Source organism: Dufourea novaeangliae, unplaced genomic scaffold (genome assembly GCF_001272555.1).
Source record: "Dufourea novaeangliae isolate 0120121106 unplaced genomic scaffold, ASM127255v1 scaffold46, whole genome shotgun sequence".
NCBI classification, from domain to species: domain Eukaryota; kingdom Metazoa; phylum Arthropoda; class Insecta; order Hymenoptera; family Halictidae; genus Dufourea; species Dufourea novaeangliae.
Genome location: NW_015373926.1, coordinates 504,590 through 520,705, shown reverse-complemented (window position 1 = coordinate 520,705; position 16,116 = coordinate 504,590). Strand labels below are relative to the sequence as shown.

The following is a 16,116-nucleotide window of genomic DNA, read 5'->3' as shown; positions in this document are numbered from 1 at the left end:
GTATTCAGGGAGTGAAAAAATCTTTTTCGTTTGTAATACATAGGTACGTCCAATTCTTTTGCAACGCAATGAAATAAAAGTAAAAAAAATTAATTATGTAAAATGGTTATCAGGGAAGAAAATCGCTAAAAATTATTGAATGAAAGAACAATGTGAGTTTTTGTAGCAAGCATAAATTTCAGGTGGCTGAAACCGAAGAATGTTTGGGCCAGGTTTGACTGATATTGAGGTGCAAATGAAGAGGCTGATTGTTCTGTTTATGCGTTCGAGTGCTTGGGACGAATGAACGATTTTAGGTGTGTGTGGCAAAACTTTTTCTGAAAATAAAAGAAGAGTGTTAAGGTAAAAGTGGTAGGAAAAGGGATGCATGCGGGTGTGTTTCTATGTGAAAAGAGGGTACGCACGAGGAAAGCGTGAAAATATAACAAAAAAGCAGGCAGAAAGAGATTAGGAAGCATACAGGGCGAACAAAGTAAAGGATTTTATATAAAACTACATATGTAGGTACAGAGCTGTGATGTGTGCATAGCTTAAGATATTTGTTGTGACGATTCAGAAGTGTACATTTAAATATATTTATTCATTATTACTGCCTACGTGGCAATGCACCTCTTTATTTCGTTGTTTCCTTACACAAATCTAAAACCGTAAAAGAAAAAATTAGATTTTCTTTTCCCTTCCTAAAGTTACCATTAATATTTTTACATTCATGGCTGTGTAACCCATTAGTCGGTTATTATACCATACTTAATACAATAAAACTGCGTGAATAATGTGGTCGACTCGTGTGGTAATCCTCCCATTATTAATAGAAATCAACACGGGAGTAAGTAAATAATTGATACTTCCGTTTCGATACGAAGTACTTTTACTTTCGATACTTTCGGTTGCGATATATACTCAGTATCGAAAAGAAGTACGTACCCATATCGAGTGGAACGAATAATCAATATGAAAGCTAATGAATGTAAAGGTGGTTGTCGTCCAATTATATTACTTTGTTAATAAAATATGATTTCGTTAGTAAATATTCGTTAATAAAATAGATGTTCGTTAATAAATATTCTTTAATAAAATATAGTTTCGTTGAAAGCAGAGATGGGTAAATTCGTTATCTAGATAAAGAGTTTCGAATAACGAATAAAAGATTTTAAAAAAGTATGTACTACGTCATTCGTAATCGTTTAAACATGGAAATTTCAATTTTTATGATAAAATCATACTTCTTCCTAAACGAGTCGATATTTGGCAAACAATTATTCAATCTCATTAACTGTTTAAAGGCTCAGGATGACGTACTGCAGTTGTTCACTACATTATTCGAATAAAATTCTGTTCAACTCTGGTTAAAATATACTATATTAATAAAAAAAAGAACTTTGTATTCATTTTCCTTCGATACAAGTAGGCATCGATACTTTTGATGCGATACTAAGAAGTATCGATCCTTTTTCCGTTACAAGTTATGAGTAAAAGTATCGATATCTTGACGGTGTCTGCTTATCCCCAATTGTTAACCACCCCAGTTGTATTAGTAATAATAGTTTTGTATTGGAATTTATTTATTTATGTGACGGAGTCAGTACTGTTCTTGATCATTCGAAGCAGAATTCTTTGTTTTAATACGCTAGATACGCTAAATATTTAATTTAAAGAAATGAAAAATATATCGAAAGTTTAATTTCCACCAAAAGAAAACAAAAGCAAGATATATTGTTGTGTATATGGACGTAACAGCAAAGCTTGTATCCACACTGCGGCTGCGGTTCCGAAAACCTTTGGATTTCGGAACTTTATAGTATTCCATTATATTATAGTATTCTATATATTTATATATGTATGTATATTAATTTTCAAATGCTCTAAAAAACCTTTTACATATGTTCATTTGAGAGTAATTAAAACAATTTTACCATGTTTTATCAAAATCGAAAGTGAGTTAGTTGTTTAAAAATGTGGAAGGAAATATTAAAAATTGGAAGAAAGTGGCATCCTATATGGGTGTCTGCTTTTTGTATTTAAAAAAATACCTATCATGTTTTTCCAGATAAACGTACATATGTTTGTAATGTAAACGTACATAATTTTATATGTAACAAGTTAATTATTAGTTTTATCATTTGGTGTTTAAAACAACATGTTCACACTTTTCACTGAGATTAGCTTTAAAGCTGCATTTTGTAAATTTAATTCTATTATTTGTTTCAATAATAATTGCCACTTGACGAGAATGCTCTTTAGTTAAATAAAATATTTACAGGCACAAAGCCGTTAATTCATATTGATCGTCGTTTTCAGTAGACATTCCACAACAAATTATGTGGTCTGCATCGATTAATTTTTCTCTTTCTACGAAATTTATGGTATTTGCCGTCGAATTTGTGAATTCAAACAAACTGCTTAATGACGTAAACCTTATGGTATTTCTTTTTAAAAATCTTTTATATATTTATAGTGGTATACGACGCTCGTATGACATTTCTGAACCGATTACAGAGCTTCGAAACTACAGTGGCGCTCCTAATGTCAAAATCCTATAAGTAACGTAGTTCGTCATTCATAATAAGTAGTAAAAATGTTATGTGGGAGATACGACCACCGGAAATCATCCTATCATCATTGATAGAAGAGATGTTTACAATTTTGTTTTGAAGATACCAATTGCTCTTATCCCGTAATATTTAGGGAACAACCTTTTAAACAGCATGAACAACCTCCGATAATTCCGGTATGACTAGTAAAATGCCTTGTAAATAAAATGCCATTCAGTCGTAAGTAATCGCTTGGTTGTCGTGTTACTTTATCATATGTCATTAAAAGAAGGTAAGTGTCTATATGGTTATTTTAAATCTGTTGTGTTATTGAAAACACTGAAATTGATAAAATAGGTTTCATATAGGTTAAACACTTCACAAAATACATATAAAAATAGTAGCAACAACGTATACATAAATCTACAACTATATACAGAGAAACCCATATTTCATTCCCAATAAGATTGAAATTTATGTCGAAAACAAATCAGCAATATGTGTACGTACATTGCTGCAATATATTGTATACATATACAGTATTGTTCTGCTTCCGTGATCTCTAATATCCCTCGGAAATGCGATCAAGTAAACACTGAGGAATTCAATAAATACCTACATATATAGTTAAAAACTTTAATACATATCCTGATTTTGGAATAAGTTTTCTGCCACTGGATACATAAACAAACTCTTCGACATAACATTACATTTTCAATAGTTACCTATAAATATACTTCTTAAAATTCTAACTCTTTAGTATTATACCATCGCGTCATCAGTACCTACTTCCATGTACGAAAAATTAAAAATTTATCAAATATGTACGTAGTACCATAGACTACCTTATATTATACATATAAAAAGCCTCTATAATTCTTCCATTAACAAATTTTTAATATTATGTCGACAAGTCATTAAAATTTTAAGTATTCAAAAATTGTTTATCGATATAATTGTTACGAATCGTGAATCAGAATCTGAAACTAAAAATTCCCCGAATCAAGCAAACAGTCCCGCAAATTAAGGATTACACCTCCAATATTACTTAATGTTTTGAACTCTAATTGCATCCACGAAACATCTCAAGTCCTGTGACATCACAAAAATGATCGCGCTTAATCGTTTCTCGCGATGTTCCAGAAAGTGTCAAAGGTAAACGTCAATACCGTTGTTCATTGACCTTGGAATGTGAAAGCAACTAGTGTTCAGAAACGTACACGCTCCTCACGCACGATTCCTTTCAATGTTAAAGTCAAAGTGGTAGAAGATAAAAAAGGGCAAGTATAACTGCACGAATGCGTTCGTACCACAAATATTTCTTAAGAATGTGACGCTGGAGAATTCCCAGTGAAACAACGTCTTTTCCTTTCACCGAGCCGGCAGAATAACTCGGCCAGCGGCTTGATCAAGTAAAAGCGTTGTCACGCGATAGAAATAGAAACTACTTACCAAAGAGACGCTCGATCCTTGTGTCCGCTCATTTTTAAGGAGTCTGAGTGCAGTTACGCAAAGAAAAAAGTCATACCTCGCCACGAAACAGAATACTTTATTTTTTAATTCTCTCGTCCTTCGCGCGCAAAAATTCGGCTGAAATACGGCAACAGCGCTGACAGAACCGGAAACGAATCCTCGAACACTGGTTACTCAGAAATCGAAACTCTAAGGTTCACAATACGATGGAATTGTATGGGTAGGTACACTGGTTGACAGTCACGCGTTCACCGGCGAGCACTATCTCCGGACGACGGAGGACGATCCGATGAGAGTCCTGTCCCCCGCGTCAAGTCAATAAACGAATACTTTGATACGAATAGAATTTAAGTACGATGGTTCACGTTTACGACTATACCTGCAGCACCAAATCGCTCAAACAACCGTACTCGTGAAAGGCGACTGAGCTTCTGACCGGCTTAGTGGGGAGCTCTTCCTTGCTGCTGCTCGCTCACACACACACACGCAAGGAGCTACACCGTACCCCACTATGTACGGACCCGACGAAAAGCCGCAAGGCTTTGAACCTGCCACGGGATTGGCTGCCTAGTTGGGGAGCAAAGGTTGGAGACCGCTCCCACTGTGGTGGCAGCACTATGCGATGAATTTTGATACGTGATTCTGTGATGCTGCAAGCTGCACGATGCACCCTGGTGCATGCTGGTGCACCTTCAGAGATACGTGAGGTGGAATCATACTCGAAATGATTTTTCGACTCTGAGTAAAGGGGATATATTGTAAGTTTTTTCTAATAAACTCAAGCCTATTGAATATTTCAAATACGTATAACTTTGAATGGTGTGTAATAGTGAAAAGTGATTTATTCATTACAGGGTTGTAGGTTGTTAGGAGACCAGTTAGGTACCGGAATACAATATGTTACAGCCGGGATAAGGTCCAAAAAGATTCAGCCTCGCTCCGTTACTGAACACAGATCTACATAGTGTTTACCTCATACGGCATTTGATGATGTAAAATCACTACATTTCGCATTCACAATGTACACTTTGTTACAAAAGTACCCATCTATCCTAAGTATTGAATAAATTTTGTACGAAATTATGACTTTGTAAAGCACCTTATTTCTTATAATTCTACATCAAGCAAAAACTAGAATTATAAAATACTACTATAAAATATTTAATGTATCAGTCAACAAAGTTTTTAAATTTTGTGAAGTGGATACTTTTATGACCAACTATATTTTTTATAATAAAATTTTATGTCAGTACACAGTAGGTGTAATAAATATTAAGTTCTTGCAGAAGTTACAATACACTCTCAGTAGTAATACTTTTTAAACAATATTTGTAAAACTAGTTTTTTGAGTCAAATATGTTTTCCTGAATTTAGAATATTTTCAAACTAAAAAGAGGAATATTAAATAAGTGTTTAAAATAACATGTCTACATACAGTAAGATACAATTGTTAACAGTTTGTGGAATAGAATAAAATACATTTTTCTTAATTAATAAAGAATTAACAGATGCAATTTTTGCAGAAACCTAATATTTGAATACATTTACATTTCTCAAATGACATTGTAGATTCTAAGATTGTATTATATATTATATGGTTATCATATTAATTTTTGTTTCCTATGTAATGTACTTATTTTAAATGTGCTGATAAGTATACAAATAGTGTTGGTCGAGTTTATAAAAGTAATATAAAAATAATTAAAGAAACATAAAACAAATGTAATTGCCTTTTTAATCTGATAATGTACATATGGAGCCATATTTTATACCAAGTAATTTTTAAATTATATACTTGTGGTATATGTATACCTATTTCCTTTTCACACTGAAGTCACACTTTATGATAAAAAATTTGTCAACATAATGTGTAATTTATATCAATGTTAAAATTATATCCCAAATGATTTAAAAAGTTTTAGATAACTAATATATGTACATTTCTGTCGTATTAAAAAGGTACAATCAAAATATTTGTTCACCATATTAATGTTCCTTTATAGAAAAAGTTTATCTTCTTTAGGCTTGTGACTTCATATAAAATATTATACTATCATTGTAAATTAACGCTACTTATCCACTGCATTTATTGTAATACTGGCAATTACTTTGTAAAAACTAAACTTTTGAACAATTATTACATTTAAAAACTATTGATAACTAATTGCCTTGATTGAACAAAGGGAGTAGCCTCCACACTTTGCACTTTGATTAATTAGAATGTTTCGAAAATAATTAATGTTACTCTTTTTCAAAATTAGACATTAAAAATTGTAGAATTAATTTAAAAAACGTTCACGTAATTAAAGACGGTCAAATTAAATTTTTTTTAGAATTTGAACTTTAGGTAGTCTTTATCTTGAACCACACAATCATATTGTACCATCAGAAAAAGTATATTTCTAAATCGTACTTTTACATGTAATACGTAATCCATGTACAATGATAGACTTACAAAAATTATTCGTTGTATTACAGCCTTTCACCTACACATTATCCTTTTAAGTGATATTAGTTTAACGATCTTTAAAGAAGGCACAAAATACAAATTAGTATACTTCTTTCTTTTAACTCCAACTTTAATGATCGGTAGATACTTAATAGTAAAACTTTTCTTTATTATGAAAAATGAACGTTTTACATATGGCTCGTGTATTTCATCCACGGCGTGTTACCGTAGGTACAGTGAAAATTACACTAAATGCCGCAAATAACAATTTCATGAATATTGAGAATACAACTCGACATAAAGTCAAAAGAACCAAACATTAGTTTTTTTCTTATAAACACATACTGATTGTATGTTTTAGACTGGATCAAAATTTGCTTATGATTTTTATATTGTTTGAACACCAATGGAATAGATATTATGATATTACATCAAAATTTGGTGATCGAAACATTTTTCTTATCATTTTTATATGCATATAAAAGCTTATACCATGCTTCAAATATTCCAGTCTCATAATTATCAATACATTGTGGCATGAACTGTACGATATTTGAGTTCAAATCGGTTTAGTTACTTGAAATCCACTGAGTTAGCAGAAATAATGTCGAAGAACTAGTTTCTACAATATACGTTGTACAGTGTATAATGATACGAAACTCTACATCAGAATTTTTGAGACGTTTTTCAAAATTAGTAACTATTCTTACACCTTCTGATACTTACATTAAAAATAAAATCAGTTATGTCCTTCTATGTTATTTATCTACACAATTTCAGATATTTAATATTTAATGGTGAACAAATATTGGATTGATTTTTACTGTAATTCATAAATTAAAGAAAATTAGTTAAAAATTCTTTCTCTTTTATCCAAACAAGTTTTTCAAATATCCCAGTAGACACATTTAATGGTTTAAGACTGAAAGCTTTAAAAATTGAATTAAGGACATTTGGCAAAATAAACTTTTAGATAATTGTCCAAAATAAAAAATGTACGATAGAACATTTATACACACTGTTCACAGTTGCAAAATATTTGAGAGTATTTAATAACAAGAATGATTACTTATTCCCACTTGTGTCCACATAAGTGAAGTATTAAACATTTAGACATAGGTAAAAATTTAAAATGTTAAATATTGAAAATATTGGTCTACTTAATACTTGCACATATCATACAGCTTTTCAAAAACAATAGTCATGCTATATCTAGATAGCAAATTTTAAGAAAATAGCGTTGGTTGTACGCGGTCATTTAAAAAAGAGACAAAGTAAACCACCATTGATCCAACAAAGGGAACGAAAGCGAAGCTTCTAAACGATCCTTACACATCCAAGTTCTTAAATACCCCAACCTTTAGAACACTTACTGTACCAAAAATGTTAGCAGCTTTAAACGAGCCATGCTACAACGCATCGCTCGTCACTTATTTGCAGTATAGCGCATACACTAAAATTTTTTTTTTCTTCAGACCGATAATTATTATTAGTTGTCCCTTTTTGAATATGCCAATTACCTGGTGAGAATTTGTCTTTTCTTTAACTCTCATTTACCTATATTAAATTATATCAATATTTGTTTTTATTTATATAACTATATATCTATATATATATTTATATCACGCCAGTCTCGCCATCAATTTAATAACATAGGTACACTTTGTCAACAATCACTCTGCTGCTTCGCATCTCTCGTTTTTTTGCCTACGTAGCTTTAAATGTTCCGCAATGATTCACTAAATTATGCTGGCTTCTGCGAACCCTTCTTACCGATCAACGATTTGTGGATATGTGGAATAACACCTGCAACAAAAATAAAATAATATTTAGTAAATGAATTCGTCTATACATGAAAATACAAAAAAAAAACTTAGAATATAAAATATTAAAACATTTTAATATAATTTATTAATTTAACTTAATTTAATAATAAATGACGAAAGGACAATGTAATAATATAGTACAATAAAAAAAAACGAATGAACATAAATAAAAAAAAATGTATGCAATTTTAATTAATAAAATTCAAATCAACTTACTAAGTATGTAATAATTTTTAAACAAACATTGAAAACTTTATGCTTATTCACGATCAAAGTAAACTAATGTACATACATTAACATTAAAATTTGTGTCTATTTTAAAAATATTGTTGATCTTGAAGACAAAGTTATTTCCTGTTGGTTCTAGTTTCAAAATCATGCAGTCTCTGTCCCATGTTTTTTTTTGTATTTTATGAAGTTAAAAGAACTGTTCATATTGGGCGTTTCTCTAAATGTTAAGTTATTAATATTTATTTTTTACAGTCTGTGGTGCAGTGTTATGTACTGTTAAATATATTTAAATATTTATCACACTGAATAGAAAGCTACAAATAGCCCTAGAATAACATTGTACATGTACAACACAAATCCACTCTAAAAGCATTTTGATAATTTAAATAAAATCTAACAAATTCTAATAATTATTTTGTTTCTGATAATCGCAGGGACAAATAGGTTTATTTCCATTAACTTTTGTGTCACAAATCTATTTCCAGTAGTTTTTCACTATTTTTCTGTATAGCACAGTTTCACACTGTATAAAATCTGTGTAAATTATTATTAGGTTTGGTATAACTAGAAAATCGTATAATTCTTAATGTATTAAATGCAAAAATAGTTATTAAAATCTTAATACTCAAAAGTTTATAGCAATACATACCTCCTCCCGCAATGGTTGCTTTAATGAGACTATCTAATTCTTCATCACCACGAATTGCAAGTTGAAGATGTCTTGGTGTGATACGTTTAACCTTCAGATCTTTTGATGCATTTCCTGCTAATTCTAGTACCTGAAAAAAAAAGGACATTAAAAACATTAAAGCTAATATTAGAGTACTGGTAGTAGTATTTATTTTAATCCAGTTCATTACAGTAGAAGCGACTTTTTTCATGATTCAATACATCTGATAAGATGACGTCTTTACATTTAAAACTATTTTGCATCTTCTAAACACTAAAATGATTTCATCCAACCATTTTTCAATTTCTTATGAATCTCCCCTGTATAATGTAATTTTGTAGCTAGTTTTTGAGTCTAAGCCATTACTTTTTTATAGAAAAGTGTTTTGAAGATTAACATAGAAGTAGAAGAACGAAAATATAATATAAAAGGATATGAAAATGTGATTATACAAATATATAAAAGTTAGAAATTGTGGAAAAGTTTCAAGAATATGATAGTAAACATATTATTTTGTTTCTTTTAATATGCACTTTTAGTTGTATCATATCCATATAGTCAAATTAAACTGAATATTAATTTCTTCATTTACTGCTATAGTTGCTTTTATTTCTTGTAAAATAAATTTTATAGTAACACGTTTAATATTATAATTAAAAAATATCAAATAAACAAAAAAATTCTGGCAGACTGATCAAATTACAACTGGCTTGATAATACAAGTAAAAGGCAAATTTTTTAGTAGACTAATATTTATAAGAAAAAGGAAGTAAAGAAATAACTTTTATTTAAACTTAAGAAATAACTTTGAAAAACTGCAGTTTCACACAATGATGAAAGGATGCTTTAGCTTGTACAATGAAGAACAAAGTGAAACAAGCTAGGTAAAGGTTAAAAAATTACATTAAAATTTGTGTAGTATGTAATTATGATTTCTGCACATATAAAAAAGAAATCCAGTTTCTCTCTTTAAAAAAAAAACTATAAACAAATAATGAACAAAATAAAAAAATAAAGGCACGTTGACAAAAAGGCGGGAAAACGGCTGTGTTTGGTGTTAGTGACGCCATTTGTCGCTACAGTCTGGTTAGAACGCCCATCTTCCTATCGTGAGTTTCTTTCTCTCTCATTCACTCGTTTGCTTGCCCACTCGCTCACTCACAGCATGTCTCTACATACTTCTCATTGTTTCACCATCGTATCTTAGATATATATGTTTCACTCACCTCAGCAGTGAGGTATTCCAAGATAGCTGCACTGTATACTGCCGCGGTAGCACCGACTCGACCGTGACTTGTGGTTCTGTTTTTCAAATGCCTATGAATCCTACCCACAGGAAACTGAAATGTAAAACACAGCCATGATACATTTTCTATACGCACAAATGATTCTATATCGGAAGATAATAGTGGCCCCGTGGTAAGGTAAATATTTACAGGTTAGAACGCATCCTATGTAATGTCTGTTCAAATAACATAAGCTCACACGCGTCAGCAGCTTTTCACGCGAGAAATATCGAACGAGGAGCAATGACACTATTTTTCGCAATATTTTACATTCACAGCATTTTCGCATCTATGATCCCTTGTTACGTTGTTCTATATACGATCATCTCTGAAAAACAAATACGTTTGCACATAGAACGGCATACGTAACTCGGTCCACTTTTAACGCAACGAATATCGAGCGGTATATACACGATGATTCGACTTTCCCGAGTTTTCCAGCTTTGGTAGTAGTATCGTCATTCTACTGTGCAAGTCCTGTATTTTATTCATTTACGATTAAAATATTATTATCGGTTCTTTGACATCGTAAAAAATGACAAATCCAATGATGACTTTTCGTACACTTCACTAATACTTCAAACTTCCTATTGTATTCAAATATTTTAAATACCAAATCATTTTAATATTGAAGCAAATATTGGTTAAATTATCAATGTTAATTATCTAGCTAAACAATGTAAACTTAAATAAAGTCTATGTTGTTTTCGGTTAAGTTTCGATGACAGATAAGCGTAACCAAATACGATAATAATACTACAGGGACCAAGTCACATTTGCTGTCATTTTAAATCGACCCAAATTAATTACCTTAATTCTATAAAAATATAAGCATTTCTTACGTAATCATTTTTCATCGACATTTTGCATCCATTACTATTTAAAATAGTTTAATGAAAGATGTTAATAAACCATCTGAAAGAAACAAGAGGGGGAGGGGGCACAACAGACTCAACCGTCTTGTTTGAAAACTTCGGAACTTAAACGTAACAGTCGTAACTTTAATTCAAAAAATAATCCATTTCTTCAGAACCTTCTCGAAATTTTTGTCGCTTAATATATAAACTAAAGTAAAATGAATCAATTTCACACAATGATTTAGTAAAAAATTATTCTATCTTGGCAAAAATAAACTGTTGATTAGTTATCTAAAACGCACCGGTTTTTCGCGCCAACCATTACGATTTAAGTTGCTTGTCTTTAAAATTACATAAAGTAACCATTAACGTATGTGTTGACAAGAAATAATATTAATATAAGTGTATTTGGCAAGTACGTGTATCGAAGAATGAATAACTCACCTGCAAGCCGGCCCTCGCCGAACGAGAGACTGCTTTCGCCTTCGCTTTGCCAGAGTCCTTGCCCGCCTTACCGCCAGCCTGTTTAGAAGCAAAAATCACGGTTAATTTGCAAGACACAGCCACGAAACTCCACCAGTAAACAGTTTGAAGACCGTAGAACGCGGTGATGTTACTATGAGACATGGATGGCTGAAGGTTCAGGTGAAAACTCGCGGATACTCACCATTATGCGACGAGAACCTTTGCACTTCACTACACGACAGACTTACGAGGAGCACAGACGACGCCGTCTAAGCGCGGTCCCGCCAAATACGCTTGGCGCTGCCGGCGCGTCCCGCGGTGATATCACGTGACTCGGAAACACCAATAAGAGAGAACTCGGAAGAGGCCTGATCGCCATCTGACGAAATATATTTGTTACTGAAAGCGCCATAGACATATACAATTGCGCGTTTATGGTAGGGATGAAGTCGACATAAGAGAGAGAGAGGGCAATACCAGGAGCAGCTACTTCTCTTTCTAATGGGGCTGGGTGGAGATTCTCCTACGACTGTAGTGCAGGCATTACATGTGTGCAGTATCCTTTCCCCTCATTGCCCTCCAACGCTTTCATCCCTCCGACCGCGATAAGCAAGCAAGAGAGGAGCTACTCCAGAGCTATTTCTGTCGTTCGGTCTCGATTTCATCCTTACCATAAGATGGCAGTATTTTAAGTTTGAGCCGGGAGACTGCAAAAAATATACCTATCAAAACGGTAATTTTGTTAGAAAAATAAATCGACGATTTTTATTATAAATAAAACTGAAATTAAAACAAGTTTTATAAATATTATATGATTTTAAAGGATCTTACAAGATATTATATAAAGTATAAATAAATTTATACAATATTATAAGAATTGATACCATTTTATTTTATTATCTGCAATTATCATGGATTTTATAAAATTGTATATTAATATAAATTATATATAATTATAAATAAGTCTGTACAATTTTAATTCATTTGACATAATTAATTGTAAAGATTTTTATTGTATTGTATACATTTTGCAATTTTGAGAGATTTTTAAAATGTTAATTAATAATATATATTTTGTCAGTAATCTATGATTTTTTTCAATTCATAGAATGTTATTGTGTTACTGCAGTTTGGTTATAAATAATTCAACACAATTTATATATATAGGAAAACTAAAATATTGTTAAAACCCGTGTTTTTATGTACATATTCAGAAAAAACTAAGTTCTCTATATCCCTAAAAAAAATTAATAGTTTTTATAATTGTGTATTTGTTGTTCCCGTTTATACAATACGTAATAATAATCAGAAAAAATACTTCAATAACTCCAAACAGTTTCGATTAAGAGTATATGCAAAGTTAATAAGAAACCCTGATAACCAGTTAATTGTGTATAAGTTTCGAGCACATTGCCTACAATAAATGACAAAAGTTGTCTAAAAACCATAGTCATCTGTTTACGCATTTACTACATGTCAAATTGAGGGCAAAACTGAAACGAGGTTTCCGCAAGCTTATTTGCTGCATATGTTGCTGCCAATTTGCTGTCAATATACGTGCAAATGCATATAGGAAATCTTGCATCAAATTTGTAGCCATAACTTTATAACAGGCATTGGACAATCTTTGGCTTTGCAGGTTTAGCTGACTGGGAAATAATTGCGAGAAATATATTTTGTATTAACTTAGTTGTTATTATTTCGATTGTCCCATATATATTATATTATTTTGTACATATATACACTTCTTATGTTCTATGACATTTTATGTAATAAGTATCATTAATCATAAAACAAATGTATAGCCATAATATATTTTTGTTACAGTTGCAAATTCCAAACCTCGGAAATTATAGAAAAAGCAGACTATTTTTAATGTATACGTAAAAATTCAAAATACCGTATTCTACATAGGTGGCGGCTTAAGTTTATCAGGCTTCAGTTTATATTTTGAATTTTCCGCCTTTACTAATTTAGTGCTGAAGTATTTCAATAGAGGATGCTCGAATCGTTGACCGAACAATGTATTGAATATCCATAACTTGGTAAATTCTATCTGGTAATGCTTGAAGGTTGCAACTGGTTGCAACGACAAGAATACTGTGGGTAATTTTCCACGCTACTTAAAGGATACTGTATCATTGTTAACATTTACCATTTAGACAATTTATTTTTCAATTATCAATCAATTTTTAAGGTTTCCTATGAAGACAGATACAGTGACAGTTTATTTTTTCATGCAGAAACTCAGTTTTAGCCAGTTGTTTCTATAAATGCAAAAATGTTTTTCTATGGCCAGCACAAGGATAATTCAATTTTTGAGAGAAGTAAATGCTCTGTTTATTATATTACGTCAGAACTTTTATAACAATGCTACTAAGGCATATATGTATGTATGTATGTACTTCAAGTGAATGATATTCTTACAATCCAATATATTTTGTTTCATGAAGTAACTGAAGCTTATATGTATATATGTAGGTATTTGTAATTATATATGCAATTGTAATTATGTACATATATTTAAATGCATTGTGGAGTATTAATAAATTGCTGTCGATGAGTTTCAAGATATTGTACTATGTACATATTTCGACAATATTAAAAAATGCGGTTTGCGCTAGTCAACAAATTTTAAGTTATAGAACTGTTGCTGATCAGGTAATGACTTTTTTTGGTCGACTTACTGTAGATTTTTAGCGTATCGAGACGTGTAAAAGTTGCATGTGTAAACATTATAATAAAGATTCACGTCTTAATAAAGAACATATATGTTATTAAATTACACTTTCCTGTATTGATTCGTGAAACAGCGAATTTGGACAGACATCCTCAGTCTACTCATGAGTGAACAAGACAACCTACCAGTGACAATTCAAATTCATACGCTAAACAACTTGTCTATGTCAGGTACTAAATCGATATACAATTTTTTTTACTCCTTGTTTTAGTTTCATGAAACTTTTATAGATTGACGAGATTAACCTGAAAAAAGAGTTCAAAAGCAATGTTAATTAAACTATCCGAATTATTGTGCTCGAACGCATTTTTATTAGAGAAGTGTTACTAATCTGTTATTAAACGTTGCATAAACGATAATATAAAATAAGAAAATTATTATGTACCTATGTTGCCTTAGAAGTTGACATATGAATACGTTGTGTAGCATTGTTTTAAAGTTTGGCGCCGAGCGCAGTTGCTCGGCAAGTAGAAACTAAGGTGTGGGGGGGATTTAAAATTCGAGATTTTTGGATCATTATTTCATTAATGATTGTTTTCTTTGTATACTTGTATAGTACTTCAGAATAAGGAAAAGTGGGTAATACTATATCATAATATATTGAAGTCAATAGACAGCATAATCTACCACCTCCTCCTATTTAAATATGAAGAAAACCCTACAGCCTGTAGGCTACAGGCAATATTTCCACCAGTCGAGTTATCCAATGATTAATAAAGTCATTTAACACTGTAATTTAATTATATGGTCATCCTATCAGGATTAATGAAAAGTTTTATAAATAATATGTTCCATTAGTGGTGTAATACTTTCAAAATTAATAAGAAGTTCTGTAAATGACGACCCATCTACTTTGATCTATTTTTTAACCATTATTTTTTTTTATCACATTTAATGTTGCATCAATAACAGTTGCTAATAATTATAGTACAGTTTTTTGTACTATTTATCTCATTTACAATCTTTTATGTTTTTGTCAGTATCGTATTTATGCGATGATAAATATTAACTAAAAAAACATTTCTGTGAAATTAAACTACTAACTAATACTAACTTCTGAACATATTAAATACATATTTAGTTTTTTAATGTGCTTTTAATAAATACGTAATATAATGTATATTCATGTTTTAATGATTAATCCTGATAGCCAGTTAATTATGTATATGTTTCGAGCAAATTGCTAAAAATAAATGATAAAAGTTGTCTAAAAAACCATAGCCATCGATTATCGCATTTGACTTGGGTTTTGCAGGCAACGCCAGCTGACAAAATGGTAAAGCAAATTGGCAGAAAGTCTTGCAACATGACCTATGTCAAATTGAGGACAAAACCGGAACAAGATTTGCGCAAGCCAATTTACTGCATATGTTACTGCCAATTTGCTGCCTATGTTGCTATCAATGTCCCGGCAAAAATTTGGCTTTGCAGGTATGGCTGATTGGGAAGTTACTTAAAGCATTCTATAATAATACATTTTTTTATAATTTCTCGTAAAAAGTATAACTTAACGTACTAAAAATACTCCATTTATAACTAGTTAGAGAAAATCATTCCTGAAATACAAACAATATACGTTTTCCACAGA

At 31.1% G+C, this 16,116-nt stretch overlaps 1 protein-coding gene across 1 annotated transcript; it reads right to left on the bottom strand.

The window, feature by feature from the left end:
• Positions 1-7,564: 7,564 nt before the first annotated feature.
• LOC107195056 (histone H2A.V) lies at positions 7,565-12,058 on the bottom strand. Its single transcript, XM_015584819.1, has 5 exons — positions 11,991-12,058; positions 11,768-11,845; positions 10,407-10,520; positions 9,160-9,289; positions 7,565-8,259 (listed from the first exon to the last, which is right to left on the bottom strand). Exons 1-5 carry the CDS (start codon positions 11,991-11,993, stop codon positions 8,198-8,200), a joined length of 387 nt encoding a protein of 128 aa, XP_015440305.1. The 5' UTR covers positions 11,994-12,058; the 3' UTR covers positions 7,565-8,197.
• Between the last annotated feature and the right edge of the window lie 4,058 nt (positions 12,059-16,116).